General features: G+C 47.5%; 1 protein-coding gene across 16 annotated transcripts in view; it reads right to left on the bottom strand.

The window, feature by feature from the left end:
* The window catches only part of LOC144100827 (uncharacterized), a 60030-nt gene that overhangs the window by 21550 nt on the left and 13200 nt on the right, over window positions 1–25280 (bottom strand). For 7 of the 16 annotated variants that reach the window (XM_077633700.1, XM_077633715.1, XM_077633701.1 and 4 more), the window contains 10 exons: window positions 23010–23090; window positions 22205–22426; window positions 16941–17272; window positions 13641–13883; window positions 12903–12998; window positions 10024–10239; window positions 7583–7763; window positions 6405–6499; window positions 2529–2817; window positions 1857–1972 (listed from right to left, as the gene is read on the bottom strand). In XM_077633700.1, the coding sequence (XP_077489826.1) occupies window positions 1857–1972; window positions 2529–2817; window positions 6405–6499; window positions 7583–7763; window positions 10024–10239; window positions 12903–12998; window positions 13641–13883; window positions 16941–17272; window positions 22205–22426; window positions 23010–23090 (1871 nt within the window). The remainder of the gene's footprint in view (window positions 1–1856; window positions 1973–2528; window positions 2818–6404; window positions 6500–7582; window positions 7764–10023; window positions 10240–12902; window positions 12999–13640; window positions 13884–16940; window positions 17273–22204; window positions 22427–23009; window positions 23091–25280) is intronic. The other 9 variants (XM_077633704.1, XM_077633705.1, XM_077633712.1 and 6 more) reach the window with 3 other exon arrangements.

The raw sequence follows: 25280 nt of genomic DNA, 5'->3' as shown, positions 1-25280 counted from the left end.
GCAGAGTGGCGTGCGACAAACTCGCTGTTGAACTGGGAAGTGTGTGGATGAGTGCGCTGTCAGTGGAGCGGCAGGTGCTGTGCATGCTGCGCTTCTTCGTCCCAGGTGGGTGTTAAGGCACCGTAGGAAATGAAGAAAACGTCGGCGCAGCCCAACCGACTGTGAACAAGTGTTTGTGTCGGGTGGCGGAGACCAATGTCAACGCTGGGTCGCAGAAGGGGTGTGTTGGTTTTCGGGGGGACACGAATAGAAGGCGGCGGAGAAAGAGGGCTTCCTTTGCCTAAACCTTCACCGCGGCTGCATCCCCGGCATCGCCAGGTGCGTCGATTGCACACTCATCGCCATCAGGGAGCAAGGCAGTGCTACGAACAAGCCACAAGGAGTTCTATGCTGTGAACATGACAGTGAGTAGACCTCAGCCACTGTTTTTGATCGCATGAGTTCGGCTACAGGTGCGGGCCTCAGCAATGGGAGTAAGTTCATGCTGTGCGTGTTTTTTCTCAGATCTGTGGCATGAACATGCGCATTCTGGCTGCGGACACGCGCTGACCCGGATCCTTCCGCGACGCGTTCGTCTGGCGGCACTCCAAGGCGGAGGAAGGCCTACTGGACGATGGTGAGTTTTTTCTGGGTGACGGAAAAAAAGCCGTGCCAACCTTCAGGCCACCTCTGTCGCATATATTGCGCTCCAGCACTATGCATTTACTCAGATCTGCTAAAGCTACAAGAATGAGTCTGGCTAGTTACACCTATGCAGACACGTTACAGTATGATACAGTGTATTGTCACCCTTTTGTTTATAATTGCAGCAGAAACACAGGACACATATAACAATGTTGAAATACATGTCTCAGAAACCAAGGCAAAATGCCCCTGACGGCCCTGGTGTCGTGCAGTCAATCATAGCACATCATTTATATCAGTATAATGGTAAAGGTCTGACCTCACAGCAGTGCTCACTTATACACCTCAATCATGCGTTGTCCGGCTGTGGGCTACTTAGCACGAATCTATTTTATAGTAGAGCTTCCTGTGATGCCGTTGAGACCACCGAGAAAAGACATGCTTACGAATGCGCGAGCCGCGACCGCACCCTCGAGCACTAAGCGCTGCCCATACATCACCGACTCTGTAATCGCTAATATGTAGTGCGATATGCACTGCAAACAGTGAGCAGCAGTGCACGGCCCACAAATCAGCAATAACGCGATCGCCAGTCGCGCTGCACTCACTGCAAGTAGCGAGCTGCGGCTGCATGGCTGTGAATAAATCAATCCAGACAGCCATGAACAGATCCGAGTGAATGCATTTTTTTATGCTTCTGCATACGAATTTTGTTTGTTTGAATGATATGAAATTTCGAATTTTTTCACTACCCCGTGTGATTCATATCACCGGAATTCTGCAGGGTATTCGTTTAAGGGTTGCTCCAGTATAAAGGTCAGAACCCTAACTTGGCAGCTGGTAATTCAAAAAAAAAAAAAGAAATGCTCAGCCATAATAACTGCTTCATGTGCATAATTTTGCCCACATGGTAGGTTACACTGGGAGCTGGTAGATGATAACAGCCTGTGATACTTGGTACGACCACGCATCCACCGTCCCACGCCGGACTCCAGTTAGAATAGCAAACATCGGTGCCATAGCGCTGCTAACTCATCTTGTGCGTTCGGGGTTCGCAGCAGTAAGGACAAGAGTTATGCTGTGCAAAAAACTAGAATGGGGAGTACCCACACTAGCGGAGCATTTCTCTGCGGCTACATGCTGTCCACTGGGCTCGGGTAGTATGTGCCGTTGTCGCTAAGAAAAATCTCCTCCTAACCACAAGGTGCAGGGGCTCAAGTGCACACAGTTACCTGAGATCCGGATGGTGTCGTTGCCACCATCATTGTCGGTGGTCCACCAGGCGTGGGTCCACCTGACTGGTTCGCCGACACAAGGTTTCCCATCGTGATGGCTCCTCCTGGCACAGCTGCAGAAACGAGCATCACGTCTAAAATCTCAAGGGGCACCATTCCCCGTAATAGTCGTCACCATCAGCTAAATCTAGCACACAGCAGGACAAAGGACCACTCTTCCTATGATTGCCATATAACGCTGAACAGTGCCAGCTGCGGCTGCCCCAGCATTTTCACTCTCTCCATGCCTTCCTCTTACAGGGCATGCCTGTTGAGTCCTCATGCACCCTCCTTTGCCTATGCTAGCCTCCTTCCTTGCAGGGTGTAATATTACTTTACTAACCTATCAGAAGAACAAGCAAAATAAGCTTTTCAATGATTGACTGTATTGAACAAGACAAGCCAGAGGCATCAAAATTACCACAGTCGCAATTTCGTCTAGTGATTAGCTTGTAGTGTGGGTAACAAGAAAATCTTTAACAACAGATTATTTCCTTGTCACGAAGGAGCACTGTGCAGCTGTGCAGGTGGAGTTTCACTGCAGACTTAGGTTGCATCTCTGAAAGCACCAACCGAAGATACCAAGAAAGTAAAGAGCAAACAGACAAATCCCTGCACTTCAAGACTTACAGGCAAATCCACTCTGGGGCGAGGCCATACGCAGCAGGATAGTCTGCAAGGGTTGGGGCGACCCGGCGGGTGCCAGCCGCGGGGGCCCCACCTCTCTCGGGGTGACCACCATGCCAGGGGGCAGGCTGGGCACCAGGTACGTCACCCGCGTGGGGGGCCCTACCAAGGGTGGGTTGAGCCGCATCGTGCCCCCCGACTGCGACATCGTGCCAGTCACAGGCGTCGTCAGCACCACTGAGGTGCCACCGATGCTCACGCGTGTATGGCCTTGGCTCGACGACGGGGGCATCTGTGGCAATGCGACAAGAAACATTTATACAGGAATTCTTTGCACTTTTCAGATTCCCAGTGTAGCCTCGATACAACTAACTCAATGTTATACGGGTCAGCACAAAAGGTGAAGCAGAAGACAATGTAATTCTGATCCAGGTGAGCATGCAAAAAGACAAAACATTGCTGGGCCCGTCGGTTCATGCTATACAATGGTAAACCAACAAAAGAAAGACAAGCTCTCTTAGTGGTGTTGTTAGTCAACCAATGAACAAAGGAATATTTTAGCTTCAGTAGACTATGCAGTCTCCTCTGCAACATTCTGATTCAGTAGGATCCTGCTGTATATGTCGTATGTATGCGTAGACTTATATTTGGAGTCACTTTCTTTTCTGGCCCATGAGGGGTGCGAGTTGGAGGTTTGACGTTTTTGCAGTTTTTTTTAGGACATGTTCATGAAATCTCAGCATAATTTGCGCACCCCCTTTTTGGTTTGGTAGTTCCAGATTCTGGCCTGTGCCAGGGGCTGCCAAAAGTTCTCTCTCGCAACTGTTCGTCCGGGAAAGTGACCGCCAACGCGAGCGAGCCTGGAGCACAATTCCTGCCCTTGCCACTCACACTTTTCACAGCCGCACACAGTGATGCGGCTGCGCCAATCTTCCCAAGTTTGCCTAGCGTGCACCTGCACGCATGCTGGTGGTCTGGGCAGCACAAAGTGTAAAATATGTTTTTTTTTTAAATGAAATCAGGGCAATAAATTCAGGATACGTAAAACTGCACGCATAAATACAGTGCGACAAAATTGAAAAGTTGACATTTTTGCAAATGTTCAGTTCTTAGGACTTGTGTCCCTCCCTTAAACGGGCTTGAACAAAACTGAAATAAAAGAACGGGCACAGCTTCAGAAAAGAATTTCCCAGGTTGTGTTGCCAGTGTGACATGAGAGTTGGCAGACCATTGGCTTAACGGCCATGTTGTAAGCAAGGTGGCACCGACGCCAATAGTTGGCCGACTATTCAAGCAGGTGCAGTGCAGCTTGACGCAGACATCAAGACAACACAGCTGGTTTTGTGCCGTGACAGCCCCTTTAGGCACATCATGCACTCCATCCAGCCAGACACCATCAACCCCACAGATAGACGACATAAGGCATTAAAAATTGCCTTAGCACCTACACTAATACTATGTTCCAACAGTGATTAGTGGCGCTCTATAGCCAGGTACAACTCGGGATCAGAGTGGCAAGGGCTCCCCAGAGGAGTCCCTGCAATTAACAGTGGTCAGCCTATCATCATGACATCACAGTCAAATGCCTTGGATCTGCCAGCCACCTGTGACGCCACGCTAGCAGGTGCAAGGCAGTTGACCACATCATGATGACAACAGAGCAGTTATTGTTGGTTGTAGGCATCCTGGAAATGCACTGCTTGCAAGGCGTAGCTAGGTCTAACCTGCTTCGCATCGAACCCGCTGTGGATGCTGCTTTGGAACGATCCGCTGTCCATCATAAGGTGTTTTGTTACCAGCACACCATAAATAGAATAATCGCTTACTACTGCTAAAGCGCAGTTTGGTTTCTGCAACACCTTCAGCAGCGAAGCAAGCGAAATATGTCAGGCGAAGGCTGCCGCTGGGCTTTAGTTGGTCAGGTTGGCTTCACCGCGTCACAGCGATGTGGCGTGAATGAGTACATGAGACAAAAGCCCATCCTCAAGCACACCCCACGTTAGCCTCATCCCACAGATTCAGAGCACCAACGCTGTCTGCAGGTGCCCAAGGCCGTGCAGATGACCCACCTCCGTGTGTGGAAAGTTATTGCAGAGCACTGATAGGAGAAGCATCAATTTCACGATCCCAGTGCCCAGTTCGATGTATGGAACAGCCGGCAAAAGTGTCGCTCAATATAAAGCGTGCCTTTCCTAAACTTGTACGCTGTAATTTCAATGGTACAATCAGTGTGTCCAATACAGCCGATAATTCGGAATATCCAACTTTGAAATTTCCAAGCTCGACGACAGTAGACCACCCCCTACCCCATAAAAAAAAAAAAAAAACTTTGCGAGAACACAGCACAGGAGGCATGAAAAGGAGTCTTCCAAGTAAGGGTGCGCGAATATTCGAAATTTCGAATACGAATCGAATATGTTTGATATTCGATTCATATTCGTATTCAAAAATTGATATTCGTGAATTTCCTAATATTCGAACATTCCCGAATACTCGCCAGTGATCGTATACTGCGCATACTTTCATAAATTCGACCGTGGCAAAACCACAATATCTGGGCAAATTAGCCGATAATCGAGTTAAAAATTCCAGGAAAACAACACGGAGGTCCTGTCCGCTTCCTTCTCCGCCGTTTATCACGCAGACCAACCACATCCCGACGCCGCAAGGCTTCACCTCGTGAGCATTTCCCCAAGTGGGCTTTCCCACATATCACCCGTGCTGCGAACAAGATGGCCGACGGCCCGCTTCGAGCAATCGCAACGCGAAATCGCGCTTTTTTTCAATCCTTCGGTAATACGTTACATATTTAATGCCCACATCCGAAGAATGAGTCCTGTCGCCTTCATAACTACCCGAACGTGACTTCCGCCATCCCATTTTGTAAACTACGCTATGCGGGAAGGCCTACTTGCGGAATGCCGCGGGAGCCTCCTGAAGGGACGCGTCGAGTAGTCTCAATAGGGCAAGCGATCTGTTAAAATCTCGCCTATAGCATGGTGCATTGTAACCTGCACACCTCTGCAGCGGGCATAACGGCAGGCGTGGCAACAATCGGAAGGCCTCTGTCGCTAGGGCAAAAAAATTGCCTGGCTGCGTAGTTTCGGTTTTGAGCTTCACCGCTGCCCCGTGGCAACTTCAAATGTTGGCCCGCGCACTCGCCGATAGTCCAATCCCAGCTCCGCGCAGCTTATTTCTTTTTCCTTTTTAGAAACCGCCTCACCACTCTGACGCCAGTGTGTGTTCCCCGGCCCCTTGCTTGCATTTGTGTTGTTCTTACAGCACTCCAAAACGGGTGGCTCGTCACAGGCTTACAGGTGTTAGCGCGATGGAGCCGCCTCATAAGCCTTACTGCATCTTCAACATTTTCGGCAGCATTTTTTTTTTTCAGGGGGGGGGGGGGGGCAATTTATTAACAGAGGCCTTCGGATGAGCCGGGCATTTCTTCTGGTCCCTTGAACTCCGAATGAATGAGGTTTAATAGTTATCATGTTATTTTTTTGTTGCCAGTCTTGTCATTTTATGAATTTTGTTTTGCATGACCTCATTATAGTTTGGATACTGTTATGCTGTCTAATCAAGTAGTATACATTTCTGTGCACATCATGTTTCTTTATATAGTACTGAGGCAGTCTAGTTTTGTTTTAGTTGCAAAGACCATACACTACTTTGAAAAAAATAAGGGCAACAACGTTTGCTTGCTCATCGTTTTCTGAAATTTTTTTGTTCTGAACAGATATTCGATATTCGATTCGATATTCGAAGCCATTTTTTCTTCATATTCGTATTCGAAAATTTCAATATTCGCACACCCCTACTTCCAACAAAGGAGAGCGATAACAGAGGAAGGAAAAATAAATAATAGTTGCTGCTACACACCTGCACAAGAGATGTTGGTGCGGCACTCAATACTGGGATGCCCGACGTTGGGACCGTAAGCTTCTGTATCGCATTCGCCACCGAAACACCAGACACTGCAGTAAAGAAAAAAAAATCACAAATGGTGAACACTTCATGAAAGGTCAAACAAAGCTTGCTTTCGACCACACGGGCCCTGAAACTGGAACAGTGCAATGGGACCCTGAGTGAATGGCACTGACATAACCTTTTTAATAAAAAAGTGCTGTGTTCAATCTAACGGAGTATGTTAATGATATCAAATCAAGTTAATTTTTTTGTACCATTTTTTCCTCCTTCACTTAACGCACAAGTTTTCGATGGACTTAGCAGGATCCACAGCCAAAGGCCAGTTATACAATCTATAGGCACAGGTCCCGCCACCCACAAACATCCATTCATTTCAAGTTTCAAAAACAACATAAAACAGCACAACAGACCTGCAGAGTACAGCAATTGTGAAAATCAAGAACATCCGAAATGGAAATATGATGTCCTCAACGACTGCGACTCAAAAGAGACCAGACTATGCAGAGTTTGCATTAAGATTAAGGAGATCCTTTCGAATACATACGACTTTGATGAGACCAAAGAATTCGAAATAAAGAATTAGCAATGGTTTAGCTCTGGTTAAACCTGGAGTGACGCGATAGCTACAGCTGGCCGAGTGGAACTTGCTCAGTTGAATTGCAAAGTCAGTCTTTCGGCACTCCGTTTCGTTGGCCGTTCCTTATTCATCTTCGTCCCACTTGACACGGCGCATGTGCACAGCTGTGGCAGCTTGGTTTCGCAGGCACGGCGCACCGCCGGCAGCAGCAGCTGCTCTGCACCACATGGCTGGTCACGTGACCAACCACGTGATCAGCCACGGTGCCGCCGGCAGCTGCTCCGCATGTGACCAATCACGTGACAGTGTGGCAGCGCCACCACCGTCACGTGCCACCGCCACGCTGAAAGCTCGAAATGCTACCGTAATGTGGCTATTGCTACAAAAGGAGATTCGCATTAAGTAAACTCAGGTTGGACTCCAATGTGTGCTCAATGTAAAGCATGTGCGCACCATATGCTGCAGTGCCTTTTTAGTGGAACCAGTAATGCTGCCAATCGCCACAGCATAAAATTAAGGTGCCTAAAAATGAAGAACACTTAGGGTCACCCACCTGAAATGACCTTTCCCTGAGCATTTCCTGCCTCTTCTTCCTGAGTGAGGTCAATGAACTTCACTGCAGACGGGGAAGCAGAGCCAGCTACACCCGGCGGTGGCAGCACGGTGACGGTCCGGACGGGACTGCCACCCACGGCTGAACCGGCCGAGCTGGTCGGGATGGTGACTGCTTTCGCCTGAGAAAAAAATATGCAACAGGAGCCTCAGTCACACAGGTCACAGCAAAGCTCGACGCTCTTCTGGTGTCTGCCAGGGAAGGCAATTTTCCGAGTCAGAGACTCCAGTAACTGCAGAGTCCAATATTTCCACAGATATCCTGTCAACTGTATTTTAGAGCACGGGCTCTCAATGTTTGTAGCCTCGAGGAATGGCAGTGGCTTTTAAAGGATTCTGAAGAACACGCATGCCGTGGCGTCTATTCTTTCCTTCCTAACACGCATGCGAGAGTGAGCACAAGCACGTCGCCTCAAAAAAATGCCCGAGAACTCAACTAACGATGACTGGTTGTACAGTAAAACAATCTACTACAGGAAGTTACAGGATGGATGGTCCCAAAGTAAAATGAAAAAAGAAATAGTGGAGACAGGTGTGGATATAGGTGCTCAGGGAACCCATAAAACACCGCAAGGAACCCAAGGGTTTTGCAGAACCCCCTTTTGAGAACCTTTGGTTCGGAACAATCATCCAAAGGTGGAATAGATTTGAAACAAGGCAGCAGTATTAACTCATTAGCACCTGCCTAAGAGGCAGTCATGTGGCGACAAAGGAAAGCAACACAGCCGTCTCAGAAATTCCGCAGTTTCAAATAAAAAAAATTCACCCTAGTCCAGGGCACTATACTGTGAGTCTAAGTTCGAAATACACTGGAGTGGCAATAAGCCTACCAGCACGAATCCAGGTTCCCGCCAGGTTCTAATCACGGACCAGGAAGAATTTTTCTTTAACTACGAAGTTTCAGAGAAAGCTGTACAGCTGTCCTTTGCAGCCGTATGGCTGCGCTTGCGTGGATGTCAATGAGTAATTACTACCTTATTACAAATATACTCCACCTTGGGGGATTCCCCTAAAACATTTGATCCCACCAGGATATTTAACAATGTCCTTCCCTAGCGCGGGAACTGATCATTTAACCCATCCTCACAAAGCTCATCACTTTAGACTTCACATTTAAATAAACCAACTTTGTATGCAGTAGCATCCCAACGTAACATTGTAATGCTACATTACGACAAGAAATGGCAGCAAAAAATGAAAACACTGCAGGAGCAAAACAAATTGAACTCTCACAGCACTTCGTTTGTCCTATTCCTGCATTGCTTCCTGAATTTCAAAATAACATACAAACGATCCCTCTTGTACTAGGTAACCTATTAATAGCATTACAAGTAAATTCATCACTTATGTTACATGTTATACTCATCTTACAAAGCCAGTTTCAACAGCCAGCAATAGCCAAACAGTGCTACACAGCAACATTGCTGGCCCTTGTATTTCAGACTGCAGATGAGCCCTAACTGAGACTGTCAGTCGGAATTTAGGCGTAAAACCGACAGGGTTGCAGATCACAGGTTGGTGACAACCTGTAGCGGCATGTTCTCAAATCACAAGAACTGGTGTCCCGGCTAGTATAAACATAAACCTATAACCTTCATAAATCAAGTGCATATTAACACTAAAACTAACCCAGAAAAAGTGGCTGAGCACTGGAGCTAAGCATGCTGCCAGTGGACAGTCCTGGATAGATGCTGTGTTCAGCCAAGGCAGATGGACAGAACAGGACATCCAGAGAATTTGGGATTTCGTAAAATAAAACATGAAATAAATGCGTAAGATATTTCGTTCATTAATGGGTCCCATAAGGCGTGACCCAATGACTGAGAAGTGGAACTAAGCTCCACAAATGTGCTAGGTTAACACAGCCAACTACTGTACCGATCAATGGTACTTGGAAGAGTCAATGGCCATTAAGCTGAACGGCAACCGAAACTGTCCAGGCGTATTAAATAACAGGTGTATTAAAAGTGCTCTGCCTTCTGCTCAACGCTGTCGAAAATTTCCTTCATGGGGAGCCAGATAACGCTCACTTACCAACTGTCACAGGTCACAGTTAGGCCTGCTTGAAGCGACAATGCCAAGGATGCGTTTTTCACTCCTTCCACGAACAAAGCTAAGAGTTTTCACCTCAAAACACCATTTGCAGCAGAACACAATCTCCTTCAAAGTACTCACACGTATGTCACTGTTTGACGTGAGTTTTTTTTTTTTTTTTACTACAAAAGAGAGTTTTAAGAGAGTTCCAAGAGATATCGCCGCTCATTTCCCGCAGCTTGCAAAGCACCATGCAATGGGCGAGCACCCTATGTTCAGGCTGCATGCAACAAGAACCAACACCAAGCAGATGATGGAAAATAAAGAACGAAACAAAACAAAACGCACCACTTGGTTTGGCGATGATGTTAGGGTGGCCGTGTTGGCAATAAGCTGCATCGGTACCGGCCCAGAGGTTGGCGTAGAAGGCGCTGCTGACGTTGACGGGGCGCTTTGCAGCAACTGCGCAGACGATGATGTCAACCGTTCATCAAAGGACCTCAATGGCACCCCAGGATGAATCTTCAAGATGCGATGTCTCACAATATCAGCCTCTTCTTTAGCCTGTGTAACACCTCTCGCAGCTCACCAAGGAACTGCGGCAGCCTCGGAAAGCGCCACCAAATTCTAGCCATTAAGAGACAAGCGGCATTTGGGCTTGGCTGCTTCTATCACCAGAATGACTTCAGAATCTGTCTCAGGAAGCCGACTGACTTAAGCAACTAGATATGCTCACTCAAAACAATCCATGGCCAAAGCTTTTTTTAACTCCTACACTCACACTATAGTCCTCACCTTTTAGTTATGCAGCACTTTCTGCAACTGTGCTTATGCCCACTACTACGAATGCACTCCCAATTTCTGCAGGCACAATGTTCCTCAACGCTATCCTTTCGCATGTGACATGTATGTGTTCCATACATGTCACATGCTGCTCTCTCTTTTGCAACAACTTTTGCCGCCAATGCTCCAGCAGCGTGAAAGAAAAAAAGTGGGCGATGCATTCGCGAAGATTTCCTTCAGCTTTTAATCCCGTCTCCTCCTTGAAGAAGAAAAAAGAAATAAAGAAATTAATTGATAAACCAATCAGTTGCTCTTGGTAATTGTGCCACCTGAGCTTGATTCAAGCCAAACAGGCTTCAGTCATAAACCTGTACAACTTGGCGAGACCCGAGTAGCAAATCCATGTGCCCGCCTAATTTTTGCTAGCCCTAGATGCAAAAATGTGCTTCAGAGAAAGTCAGCGGAGTTTCAGCCGCGTTCACCAGCATCAAATAAGTGAAAACGACTCCCTCAAGTCACAGTAAAATGAAAACAAACAACAAATATGATATTTGTTCTGTGCACAGCCGCAATCGTACACAAGGCAACCAAGCAAGGGCGCGTGCATTATGGCTGATGCAGTAACAGGACACAAAGACCACAAAGCAAGCAGCCACCACCACAGGCTTTCACTTCTTTCAGACAGGATGCAAACATAACACTCCCCTGAGATCCATGTCACAGAAGCATCCCTAAAAAATTAAACACCGTGGTCACCACAAAAAACAAATAAAGAACCATCGAATAAAAAACATGCAACACGTCACCAAAAAACATGTCAAAACATGCAAAAAAAAAACATGTCACCAATGCAGACAATCTCAAAACTAAGTCCATCAAGGACTAATAATGCAGGCCAAGCAACAAGCAGTTCGAGGCAAGACAAGGAACACCACAAGGCAGCCCTGCATGCCGGGCAAGACTCTTCACCAGGACCAACGGAACGAGCAACAACGGAACAATGAACCAGGCCCCGAAAGCTGACATGGCAACTCGCACAGCAACTACCAACCCTTACACCCCATCACTGACAATAGGCAGGCATGCACTCCCACCCTGGCTGGGCGACCGATCTTCTTTTGGCCCTCAAGTTTCACACAGAGGCACAACTAAGAGTTCCGTTCAACATTAGGCATGCCTATGCCACATGCTGGCTTCATTGAGTACAAGCCTGAAAATCCCATCACCAACAGGACAGGGATAACTACAGAATTCACAAGATTCAAACTAAAATAAAGAATAACTAAAGATAAAGTTTAAGGTTCTTCAGGGGTTTAACGCCCCAAGGCAACTCGGGTTACGAGGGATCCCTTAGTGGAGGGCTCCAGATAATTTCGACCACCCGGGGTTCTTCGCGCACTGACATCGCACAGTACACAGGCCTCTAGCATTTCACCTCCATCGAAATGCAACCGCCACGGACGGGATCAAACCCGCGTCTCTCGGGTTAGCAGCCGAGCACCATAACCACCGAGCCACAGTGGCAGCTGTAACTAAAGAATTCACATGATTCAAACTAAACTAAAGAGTAACTATAGAAGTCTCAAGGTTGCCCACTATAATCGACAACAGCTTTTCAGGGCAATGAAAAGGAGGCTACAGGGGCAGAGATCCCTCCCTGTGCCATTCTGCCAAATCGTTCGGACGCACGACAGTGCACTTAGCCACCTGGCACGCTGTTTTCTGCACTGTGGCTCCCAGTAGCTCCACGCCGTCCTGGTGTAGCTGGCACAATCTATGGGCACTTCTTGTAACAAGGCGTGAATAGCACATTTGTTGGAATAAAAAAAAACGTTTTTTTTTTCTTTTACCTTGTGAAGTTGAATGTTTGCCATTGCATTTAACGAACACTGGCAACATACTACATTTCAAGAGATAACTGATATAGCCGCAACCAGGGACTGTATTCCGCTGTATAGGAAAAGAGGGCGTGTTTCAGTTTCATAGCTTCTGCTACATTGCCAGAACAAACTGTCACACAGTGTAGCCACTGGTTGAACCCAGCTTTGTAGGAAGAAACCATCGAGGCGTCAGGTGTTCCATTTCAAGCCTTTAATATTTGATGATGCTCCACAAACCTGGCTGCAAAGTTCCACCAACTGGTCCGAACATCGCAGCAGCAGATGACAGCAGGTCATTTCATCAATTTTAGGCGAAGCAGGCAGGCAGGCACAAAACCCACCAGCAACCACTAGGCAAGGCAGAAAGACACCTTTATGCGCCTCTACTGATGCAACACTCCACGCAAACTGTGCCAAGGCAACAAAGCCACAAGACCGCAGCAGCAACCCACAGTCCACAATGCTTCCAGTTCCACCACCAAGCAGCACCAAGCAACAGGGGAGAAAGAGGACAAGAGAGCAGGCAGCAGGGCAGCCGCAGCAGTGGCGCTTTCAAACAGTTACCTGCGGGGGCATTCGTGTGACCACAGTCGTAGTACCACCGCTCGGAGTCGAAACGCTCACCAGCTTCATGTGCTGGTTTGGTTTCAAGCCCAGCTGCTGGAGGGGGGGACATATCGGACCGAAGAAGGGGGAACAGGGCAGGACAGAATGGAGAGAGAGAGAGACAACAGATGGTTCTAATGTAATTTTTCCACATCTGGCACTTAAAATGGACATGAATGTATACTACATTCGAATCAGTGCTAAAGCACGGACCTGTGCTACAAGGAAGACGACAATGAGCGGGCAGTGCAGTGGTACAGAGTGCTCGTGCTTCTCGGACATACAATCGGCCTGAGACTATTTTGCTAGGCTCTGAACCTCCAGATAAGTGCAACATCGAGGACGATGATGAGCAGACAGTGACGGAGCACTCATTTTTCTCGGGCATACAATCAGCCCGAGACGATTCTGCTTGTGTCAGAACCTCCGGATTAGTCCTTTATGCACTGATAAGCCACCGAAGCCCACCTTTCCACGTTTCCCACTAGCACGCTTTTCCAAACCAGACTGCATCAGTTAGGCACCTGGAGACATGTGAATTTCAGTTCAATGTATGTCAGTCATTTAAACTTTTGACTTCACCAATTTCAAAGGCACCAATCAACAGCAGTGGAATGCTACGCAATAAAAAAAGCCCATCGATTTGCTCCTGCAACATTGAGCTTTGCATGACAGCAAAAATAACAAAAAACTCACCGCTGCCAGCATGGAAGCATTGGTACCAGTCACCCTCAGCTGCTGCGGTGGTGCTGGCTGCCGCACTGGTGATGTGCCACTAGATGCCATGGTTGTGACGATCGTGGCAGAAGTGCGTGGTGCCGTGACAGATACTGGTGCCGTCACGGTGGTAGGTATCGTCTTGACACTCGATGTGGGTAGCAGCGGCGGCGGCTGTGGCTGCTTCAGGGGGGGCATGCGGACACAGACGCCGACGGACCTCTGCGTAGGCAGCGAACCAGAAGGCATCCACGGGGCACCTTTGAAATCTTTTACAGTAGCAGCTGTTATGCGGCAGTCGCCGACTGTTTTTTCAGACTCCGAAAATTCGGACATGCTTGATTATTCGGACTGCTTTGCAGCACCGCCACTCTCCCCATTGACCGTAATATATAACAACTACCGGAATTTCGAACACCGTGCAACCTCTCATTTGATCTTTCAGACACACTTTGAGCCAACTCAGTCGACAGTATTAGCTAGCCCCAACCGACCCTGGCTGACGCATGGTTCAACTCGATGAACGCCGTTTTTTTTTTTTAAATGTGCCTCCTTGATGCCCCATGAGGTGGCGCTACTGCAAACGCCCACTCATCATCATCGTTTCTGAGTGTTTTGGTAGTGGCTACAGCAGTTCTGGTCTCAGCTTAGTCGCCTAAGCACCTAAGCCAAGCCATGTCCAGGCAATACAGCAGCCGATTTGTTTCTTTCTTCGTGTGCGACGCTGTGAGTAGGCCACGTTTTTAGTTTGTGCGACTGGTTGCAGCAGGTGTTTGCCTTGTGTGCTGTGTTGAGGTTGTAATGATCCAACTCGGCACACGGAAACATTGCATCAGGTGGATAATCGTGCTGACAGTGCCCGCGCCGTCTGCGGCGGGAAATGGTAGCAAGCGTGGTGAATATACCACAATGACAATGGCGAAATGGAGATGAAGCGGATCCCGTGGCGGCACAGGATCTGCCGCTGTCCGATGTGCTCCCTACCGACACCAAAAGTGTTCTTCGAGAGCTGCCCAGTGGTGGCATTGCGATTCCGTACACCGTCTCGTTTGACAGTTTTTCAGATGTTGACAGTGCAGCAGACATATGCAGAACTCGACGATGACAAAATCATTCGTCAGGTTTCTGCTGCCCCAACAAACGATGACTCGGAGTCTGAAGATGCCGCATTATGTGCGCTGCTGGCGTCGCACGCAGACCTTGTGCACACGGACCAGTGACTGTGCTTTCAGCCGACTGTAGTGACCGCACGACTCTCTCCCGAGATCCAGGCTGATCTGATTGCACGTAAATGGAGCAGCGTGCAACAGCACATTCCCGATTTATTTAAGCCTATTGCCGAGCCCGAGTAAGCATGTGAAAATAAAGAGTTTCTTCTTTTCTCCTGAATATGTTTTTTCGGACACCTGTTTACTCGGACTTTTCTGTGGTCCCCGCAAGGTCTGAATAAACGGTCGGCGACTCTATTCCCCAGTTCAAGTGCACCAGATTTGGTGTTGGCGTAACACTAGAGAGAAACAAGGAGTAAAGGAGGTGGCACCATGCACTGCATCACTCAGTGGTGCTACGAGAATGGCAAACGGCGAATTCGCCAAACTACTGCCACTGAACCTCATGAAGATTCTCATGATGAACCTGCGAGCATGACAACAAAGGAAGTCGCATGACAATGCAGGGAGTGGACTATCCCTGACCATGGAGGGAGGGCACTATCCCCTTTCATCTGCCACTACCTGCATTGCTACGCCAGTAGACTCATGAGAATCGGCCAACACCACTGGCTGGAAGGGGGTCCTTTGATGCGAAATAGCCACTTCGTTCTTGAGTTGTATCTGATTATAGTGAGTAATTACTCCCTCACCCGAAGTCTACTCCAGCTTGCAAGATTCCCCTGAATACACATTCGACTAAGGGCAGCAACAGCAGCTGCAGCAAAACGCAGTACAGTCGGGCCCACATATAACGGCCCCACTTAAGACGAACTTTCGCTTATAACGAACGAGACCTGCGCGGCCGTCAAAATATACATTGTTTCAATGGCACAAAATCACACATATAACGAACGTCATTAAGCCCTGCTGATCGATTACAGTGAATGGACGGAGTAAACCCGGCGCCGCGATGTGAGATAACCTGCCTCCGACCCCTTTCTGCGTACGGCGCGTGGCATGTTTTCCCGAGACTCATTGCAGGCCAACTGCCCGCCCCGGTTCACGTCGCTATCGAGCGAGCTACCCATCCCCGCCGACGTGCCTTCCAACACCGCCCTCCTGCCCCTCCTCGCAACTCTGCTTCCCTCTCCTCACTCTCTTGCAAATCCGCACGTGGCCTCCGTTATCAACCACGCCGCCGGTGCCGATCACGGAGGCCACATTCCGTGAAGGCCTTCCGTGGGAGCCAAGAAGTGGCTGCACTGACGCTCACGGACAGCCCTCATTGGTCTCTCCACTGGTGCTGTGCGGCTGTATCTTTAGCTTGATTGGCTTGATTGCCGCTTGTGCATGTTGCACTTCTACCCATCGCACGCTTTTGTCACTCTTGTTGCGGTGCGGACGTTTCAATGGCTTCATTCAAATCTCGGGCCCTGGTTGTAATTCGGGATTGCGGATGGGAACACCATGCCCATTTCCATTGTATTCAGCGGTAGAGATGATGAAAGCGGCCTGCGTGGAGGTGACGGCCACTGGCGAGCGGAACTGCTTCCGCAAGGACGGCTTCGTCGACACTGTCTGATGCCGAGCCTGAAGCTTTGGAAGATGACCAGCCCGGCGGCAATTTGTGGCAGTGCGTCGTCAACTCCAACATGGGGGGTCATGACATTGGTTGGAATGATTTTATTTCTGTCGATGACGACGCCGACACCGCGGAACTGTATACGGACAAGGGCATCGTTTCTGAATTGCGGGACAAGAGTGACGCGGATGAATCAGATGAGGATGAAACTTTGGGGCCAGCACCCGTCAGCGTGCCTGTAGCAATGAGCTACATAGAGAGCCTCAGACAACTTGTCTATGCCAAGAGCCTCGGCGATAGCACGCTTCTACTTCAAATAAACTGGAAACCTCCCTCTTCGGATCTGCGCTGCAGAAACGGACGTCCATCACGGACTTTTTCGCAAAAAAAGAATTTTGTATTTTGACAAGCAACTGTTTTTAAAACTGTGGTCCACTTACTACGAACTTCGGGATATAACGAACGGAAGTCGCGTGACGCTCATGTTCATTATAAGCGGGCTTGCCTGTAATAGTGGAAGACCCCCCAACAATGGCTGACTCTCACCCGCCCGCGGCGCGCGTTGGCGCACTTCTCCTGCTCGCAGATGAACTCGTTGAGCTGGCGCTGCAGCTGGTAGGAACGCCGCCGCCACCGCTGGAGGGCACTGTGCAGTGCATCACACTTCTTCTCCATGGGCCTGAGCACAGCGGGCGCGTGCAGCTGCAGGCAGCTGCGGGCCCGTTTCAGCACGTACTGCTCCAGCTGTTTGCGGCTCACCATCACCAGGTCACGTCCTGAAGCGGACACAGTGTCCCCAGCGGCATCTGCCACCACGTTTGCACCCGGGACGGAGTCACCGCCACCACCCAACATCTCCACCTCCAAGGCATCACCTTCTGTGTAACAATAGAGGCCAGACAGACAGACGAAAAGTTTCGTACATTTCGATGACTTTACCTCGGAGTGTCCGCCAGTTTTTATTACTTCCCTAGTTGGTAGGTTTGTTAGCCGTTTACATTTACCCCCAGCCCAACGCGAGTACGCCACGCAGGGCAGGGGCAAGAATTAGATGCAGTAATGCAGAAACCGGTAGAACATGAAAGGAACGCTGTAGAATAGACGCACCACTTTCAACATTTCACAAAATGCACAGAAATGTACACTGGCAAGAAAGTACTGCAGTACAAATCTGAATTTTCACAAAACATTCCAGGTTATAAAGTTATAAGGTGTTGTTCTACAACCTTAATAGATTCTGTGAAAAGTCATCCTATTGCATCACTGTAAACAGCTCCCCGATGCATTTTTTAAGATGAATGGGGCCAGTTACACTTGACAGAGATAAAGAAATGTCGGACAGCACTACCAATCTTCAAAAGGGGAAGGATAAGGCCTTGAGCATATTACTGTGCTACCGCCATATTACTACAGCGCTACTTTAAGGGGGGACACAGGTATTGATATGGTAAAAAATCAACGAAAAGGTCGATTTTTAGAAAAATAGCTATTCGTACTAAACATACTTCAGACTATTTCTTCCCAAAATATCCAAGCTCAAAAAAATCCCAAAGTACAAACAAAAAGAATATTTTGAAGAGTCGCACGGCTGAAAAATGAAGCGCAAGCTTTGAAATCACACTGCACTTCACATGATCACAAATCAGATGCCTGTCTTCAATGGCCGCCATTTTGCTACCATTTGAAAGCTTGTCTCGCAACCTTTCGTTTGGCACCTTCCAAGATGCATCAGAGCAGCGCAGCAAATGCTACAGCCATTTTCCTGTGACACAATAAGTGCATACAGATTTCAAGTCTCTTTACCCCTGTTCGTGATTTTACAAATATCGTCTCTGCCTTACAGGCTTTTTCTCAGGTTTGCCTTGGGCAATTGAAATGAGCCTGGTATGAATTTATTCAGGAAGAGTACAGCTATGTGGTGGTGTTATTTCTACTGACTTTTGCATTACGGAATAAATTCAATTAGTTGCTTTTCTGTTCACAGGTTGCTGTTTTTTTTGCCAATGTATTTTCACTGAGGCGAGTGTAAAAACAGCACCACTGCACAGCGTATCTTGCGCAATGCAGTTCTGTAAATATTTCCGATAATTTATAAACATATTCTGGATAACAGCCTGTAACAAAGAACCCAATAAAAACCACAAAACTCCTGCGTTATTCAAAATCTACATTTTTGGACTCTACATAAAAACACACTTTTGTGGTAATTATGATAACGATTGTGCCAGAAACAAAAAAAGTAGCTTTAAGACCCGCATGTTGGACTACTCAGCCCAAGGACATAGGATCGAATCCCAGGCATGGCAGCCATATTTCGATGGAGGCAAAACGCAAAGTTGCCCTTCCCCCCCCCCCCCCCCCCCCCCCCCTTTCTTTTCTTCACCCATTTTATTTTAGAACTAGTAATTGTACAGCAGTTGCTTATAGCACCCTCACTGTAAAGCCAGCCATTACAGTCAAACCCCACTACAACGAACGCAGCGATAGTGCAAAGTTTCCGCCACACAGAAGTGTTTCCGATTCCCCTTCAACCATACCAGGCAATGCAGTTATTTCCCCCCTTCCCCCCCAAAGAACAATTTTTGCAGCGAGGTTACGCTTGAACGAAATTTTTACAAATAAGCGGCAGCCGAATTTTTCCTTTGTGCATCCATATATGCCCATATATCTCGCTAGGCTTCACCAAAAACAGCTGCCCACGACAGTTAGCACTTTCAACAGAGCACCTGGCATTCCTTGTGGAATCTGAATTAATGAGTATACATGTGCACGCAAAGACGCACCGCGGCACACAACTACTTGCAACAGTTTTGCTGACTGTTCGGACTCCGCACTTACAAACCGCGGTCTTTGATACAAGGCAGCTTTCAGCTTTTTCGCTTACTTCATTTGTTTCGATATGAAGCTACCATGTTGATGAAAACCAGTGAAAACAAACATTTTATAAAAAGTAGCGGCTAGTTCCAAAGCGCTTTTTCTGAAGCTTCATTGAAGCCTAGCGACACGGAGCAAGCAGAGCACGATCCAATCCGCTGTCCCCCTGGCGTGCCGGTTGGTGGCAAATTGTTGCAAGAATCCTGCCGCCGGCAAGGATGCCCTTTAGTCTTGCTTTTGTGCTGCAGGCAAGCGTTACAGTAAAATCTCGTTACTACGAACATCAGATTAACGAAATTTTCAGATTTACGAATTTTTTTTAAATCCCCGCCAAAATGCCTATACTTTCAATGTAAAAAGCTTTCAGTACTACGAATTTCAAATTACCGGAATATTTCAGAATAACGTATGTAATTTAATCTCGCATTCGTCGCAAGACGCTTCGTAATTACGAAGTTCCGTCGAAGTTCCGTACCAAATCCCTGAAGCTGACGCCTGTCATCATCATCCGAAGCATCAGCTATGCGCTGGGGAACTCGTTGCAACGGATACAGCCCCAGCGGTATCACCATCACGCGAGTGTCGCGTTGAATGAATATAGGCTAGGCGGCGCAAGCTGCCGCCCGATACAAAGGGTAAGGCCATTATCATCCATCAAGCGTGTGGTCACATACTGCGCAGTAGTCTTAAGCCTATTCAGCGCAGTGTGACCACGTCGACAGCGAACGTTAGGATCTGCAAAGTTATCGGCGCTGTGATTGTGTTGTGCATTAGCTTTGCTGACAATGAGTTCTCCTGGCCCCCGCGTTAAAAAGAAGCGACGCCAGTTTTCGCTTAAAGAAAAAGCGGACATTCTGTCGCAGCTGCTGGAAAAAAGCAAGCGGACTTGTGCAGGGAGCTTGACATTACACCGTCAACAATGGCAACGATGCTCAAAGATCGGGACAAGATCATAAAACTACATCGAGAGTCGCAGCTGGCTCCCTCAAGAAAACGTCTGCGGCTGGGCAACTACCGTGGACAGCGACTTTCGAATTATGTGGATAGCGACAGCGCGGCGGCTACATCCGCGGAGCTCACCACCGAAGACATCGTGAATCAAGTGCGTGAGCAAGAAGAATGTAGTAGCGACGAAGACGATGCTGACACTGGATCAGCGCACGAAGAGGAAGAGATTGTTTCTGGCTCGGATGTCCTAGTCTTTCTAGAGAAGACCCGATCATTCCTCGGGCGCTGCAAAGATGTCCCCGATGACGTGCACAGGAAGGTCGAGGATGTGGAGGCGTTCGTCCTGCAGCGCTTGTCTACTCGCCAGAAAGATAACAGACTTCTTCAAGCAATAAATTGTAGTTAAACTGTGCCCAGCGTTATCGTTTATTATTTACTTACCAACACGTAAATCTGCTGCAAAGGTACGTAATTTTAGTTCTTGTGATGCATTACTGATATGAAAATATTGGTTTTTCAGTACTACGATATTTCAAAATAACGATTTAAATTCGGCGGTCCCGTGAAGTTCGTTGTAACCAGATTCTACTGTATAACATTTTATTTTATTTTCCTGTCTGGTGCACCTCGGCACTGACCTAGTACAGGCATTGCGTATGATGGTGGCGACTAAAACAGAACGACACTCTGCCAATTTGTTTGAGCCGCGCATCACAAAATGTTTTCGAAGAATTGGAGCAACCAAATTTCTGTCACACCGTCTAAAGTATCGATTTCGAGGTGCATGTGACCACTACTCAACGCTCAGTGATGTGGGTGCACGTGCACCTAGTCCACGCCGAAATGCCTCCAGGGAGCGCGGTATCAGTATAGCTTCTCACAGGACGAAAGCAGGGACACTTTTAAAATGCGTGCAGAAATAATGTAAGTTTTCACAGCAAATGTAGAGGGTGCGTTTATTACGCAAACAAGTCTACCGTCACAGATTTCCGGGGTACCAAGGAAACGCGCCACAGAGCCGATTTCGAAACTGCAAAAGACCGAAGCTGACAGGTTTTTTTAAAATAAACATTGTTAATGAACTATTCAGTCCAATCTGTCAATGTTCTGGCCTGATTTCACAACAACAAAGCTTTCACTTCAACGAAATTTTTCGTGGGTCCCAAGAATTTTGTTGAAGCGGGATTCGACTGCATCAACGGAGCTCGGGCATTTTCTGAGGGGCATTTTCCCAAGTGCTCATTTTCCCTTGAGAAAGGGAAAACAGCCAAGACAACAGGATTTCCCCTCAGTGCCTTTTGAAAGCCACTGATTGTATTTCATTCTATTTTCAAATCTGTTTGTCACCTGCTATGACTTTTTCTTCTCTTTTTGAGCTTGTATTTGCACTGCTTTTTTTTTTTTGTATGGTATGTGCTTGTATTTCTGTATTTTCAAATCTGTCTCTCACCTGCTACGGCTATGTACACAAGGTCCATAAATAAATAATAAATAAATAAACAAAAGCCGTTGGGGTTCCCCAAGCCTAAAGAGGTGAAGAAACTCTGAGATGGAGCATTCGTTCAAGTCATCAAATAAAGTAGAATTTTGAAAATACGAACACTGCTGGTACAAATTCATGAAAATCCCCGGCCTGGCCACACTGTATACAATGTGCAGAACTTCGGATGTTCCGAACACTCTCCCGCACCTCTACAGATGATACAAATGTGTGAGCCCCAACCACAGCCTCGATCACCAAGCACTGCCTGTACATTGCCGACCCCGCAATCACCGCGAGTAGTGAACTGAAGCCGCGTGGCTGTAAATAAATCCCATCAGCCATAAACAGATCTGCACGGATGCATTTACCATGCTTCTGCATATGGCTTTCGTTCCTTCTAGACACTACGAAATTTCGAATGCCATGAATTTTTTCGTGACCCCGTGAGATTCGTATCACCGAGATTCCACTGTACAGAAAAAGGAGACAGAAAGCAGCCTCTCACCGCCATCGCCAACGTCGAGTTTCAACCGCTTGGGCTTCCCAGGTTCAATGTCGACGTTCAAGGCCCGCTTGAGGTCCGCCAGAATGACACGCCCACAAGTGGACACCAACTGCTTCAGCGGCTTGGAATCTATGGGCTTGTCTTCGTCCATCTCTATGGGTGCCGCTTCATGGGTGTCCTCCTTTTCCTTCCCAGATGCCGGTACTGCAGGGTCCCCTTTTCCTGAAGTGGATGCGTTGAAAGCCAGAATTAATGACACTGGAGACCGCTCCACCTAAGTCTTGTTCTTGAATAAAATGTGATCATTTGTCTTCTTTTTCTTGAGCCCTGTTCACATTAGTTTGGCATCAACACGTGTATTTGCATGGAATATTTTTTTTGTCTCCGCCACTACAGTTAAAACTCGATTTAACGAAGTTGAAAGGAGCCGTGAATTATTTCGTTAAATCGAGAACTTCGTTAAATTGAATGAGGCATTTCTTGGGCACATAATTCAGTTTACCAAGCTACCATTTTGTGATTCCAATGGCAACAGGATGTTTCTGGCATAGTTTCATTTTTGTACTCTATTCTAATGTGCATGTCGTTTATAGACAAGCTTTTCCAGAAAAAAGGCGCATATTGGAGTAGAGTAAATATGGTTAATGCCGCTCGTGCCAGTTCCCATTCGCATATCTGACCAAAACATACTGATGGCAGGGAAATGAGATTACACATCGCACACAAGCGGCATGGCAGCAAAACCAGGAAAGTTTTTCAAATCTGAACACCTCCCAAAGTAGAAAAAGCATACAGTTTCACTCACTATTGCCATTGAAAAGAGGCTTCTTCTCATCCTTGTCCACGTCGAGCTCTTCCCCTTCTGACGAGTCTTTGACTTCCAGCTCTGCATGCAAGAGCAGGTCAAGTAAAGCAGAAAGCTTTCCACATTAGTTTGCTCCTTATCAAAGTCCAGCAAGAGTAAAGCTTCGCTGCCTACATATTTCTGCTCTGTAATAATAGACATGTTGAACAAAATGTTTAAGAAAGCATTAAAGCCTACATTGGTCACTCTATTCAACAATGGCTGCAAAGGGATACTTAAATTAGGTAAAAAGAAAAGGACATAAGCCTGGTGGAGACATGCTACACAGGACAGCAGTAACTTAATTAGAGCAATTACCAGCCCTACCTTAAAGCATCGACCCTTTGGTTAACAATTCCTGCATATGTACTATACTGTATAAAAGCCTGTAAGGGCTGCACCCCGTTTTCACAAAGGAAATATTACTGAAAAATAATATCCCTGTAAGGGTCGCACCCAAACTTTCCACGACTCACGCGGGAGTAGCCTTCGAAATGTACGTGTCGTAGCCTCCGCGATCAGCTCCAGTTGTGAGCAACAGCGCACTTGATCGCGGAGGCAACGCATGCGCACAGGAGCTTTCAGGTACCGGCTAATCATCATCATCAACATTGTCCTCCGCCGCGAGCTCCTGCTAGCCATATCGGCATCAGTATCACTAGCTTCGTTGTGGCTGTCAAAGGCACGGTAGTTGTGGTAGCGTGGTAGTTTGCTGTCGTTGTGGTTTTCGTGTGCTGTTGCCGAGCATTGCAGTTTTAGCAGGATGAGGCAAGCATCTTAATAGCTACACGCCTGAGAGTTTGCTGTCGAACACAGCAAGCGTGCGGCGGACAGGAAATTCGACGTGACCGAGAAGTGCGTCCGACGATGGTGCAACCAAAAGGATGCGTTGAGGAACACAAGCTGTAAAAAGCGAGCTTTCTGAGGCAAGCCGTGCAAGTTTCCTGAACTGGAAGAAGAGCTGCTCTGCTAAGTGATGGAAGCGCGGAACCACGGCTACGCGTTGACAGTGAAAATGCTGCGCCACTTGTGGGATGAGCATGCACCAGAGCACAGCACCACCTCAGATTCGGAATACTCCGCGAGTGACGACTGAACATAGAATAAATGCCGCTCATTCCCCGATTGTTGTGCTTTTACTTTAAAAGTTTTTTTTTTTTTTTTCGCACATCGCGTGTATGAGTCGCACCCCGAAAATCGGCCCTCAAATCTGGAAAAAAAAGTGCGGCCCTTACACGCGTTTCTATGGCACTTCTTTCATTGTTGGTCACCATTTTTGCATTCGATAAACTTTGTCCCCGACTATGTAATGCGTATACCAAGAGGGGGCCCCAACCAGAATAAAACCCTCACAGTCGTTGGACTCAAAATTAAACACCCAGTCATGTATAGTGATCTCAATTTAGAATGCAGTTCCTTTCTTTCACATCAAGTGAAGTTGGATCCACATTGAAGTGAAGACACATGACATATGTATGAGGCTGCCAAGCTGCTTCAAAAATACCATTTGCGCACAGACTAAAAGAGTCACAATTTCCAAGTGAATTGGTGTCTTTGCACAACAACAGTTTCAAAATTCTGCACACAACAACAGCAACCACTGTTACAGTAGCATCACACCGTAGGGACTGCCATGGCACATTCAAACGCAACAGCTGCCATGCACTATTCTTTGAGTGTGCAGCACAACATAGATTTGCAATCGGTTGGCGACTGCTGTTATGAAAGGACTTAAACCGACTATGTCGCAAGTCTTATGCTGCAACAGTTGCCAACCACATGTGACTGGTAGCAAGACTGCGTGACTGCGGTTAACAACCAGTTTTTCTCACGTTGGACACCTCAGTCATTCACACAGCTACACGGAACAATCCGTGACACCGTAGTTATTGCAGAGGGCGTATCAGACTAGTTGACTGTTCCTGCATTTTTTCCATCCACTTTAAGTCTAGAAAGTTGGTCAGTGACCTCTTGACAACCCCATCCGTTTGTTTAACAACCGTTCCCAGTAACAATGAAGTTCCCTGCCGGTTCATCATGACCATCATCAGCAGTAGCCTGACTATGCCCATTGCTGGACAAAGGTAATCTCCAATTTGCCCTATCCTGTGCTACCTCCTATTCCATCTATCTTCTAGAAGAATCCACACTATTACTCTAACAAACCGTCGGTTATAAGCACTCTGCATTACAGTAAAACCTAGATAATTCGAACTCGGTTAATTCGAAATC

The sequence above is a fragment of the Amblyomma americanum genome, chromosome 8 (genome assembly GCF_052857255.1).
Source record: "Amblyomma americanum isolate KBUSLIRL-KWMA chromosome 8, ASM5285725v1, whole genome shotgun sequence".
Classification (NCBI taxonomy): Eukaryota; Metazoa; Arthropoda; class Arachnida; order Ixodida; family Ixodidae; genus Amblyomma; species Amblyomma americanum.
The sequence above is the reverse complement of the archived record's forward strand: the minus strand, read 5'-3'. Positions and strand labels throughout refer to the sequence as shown.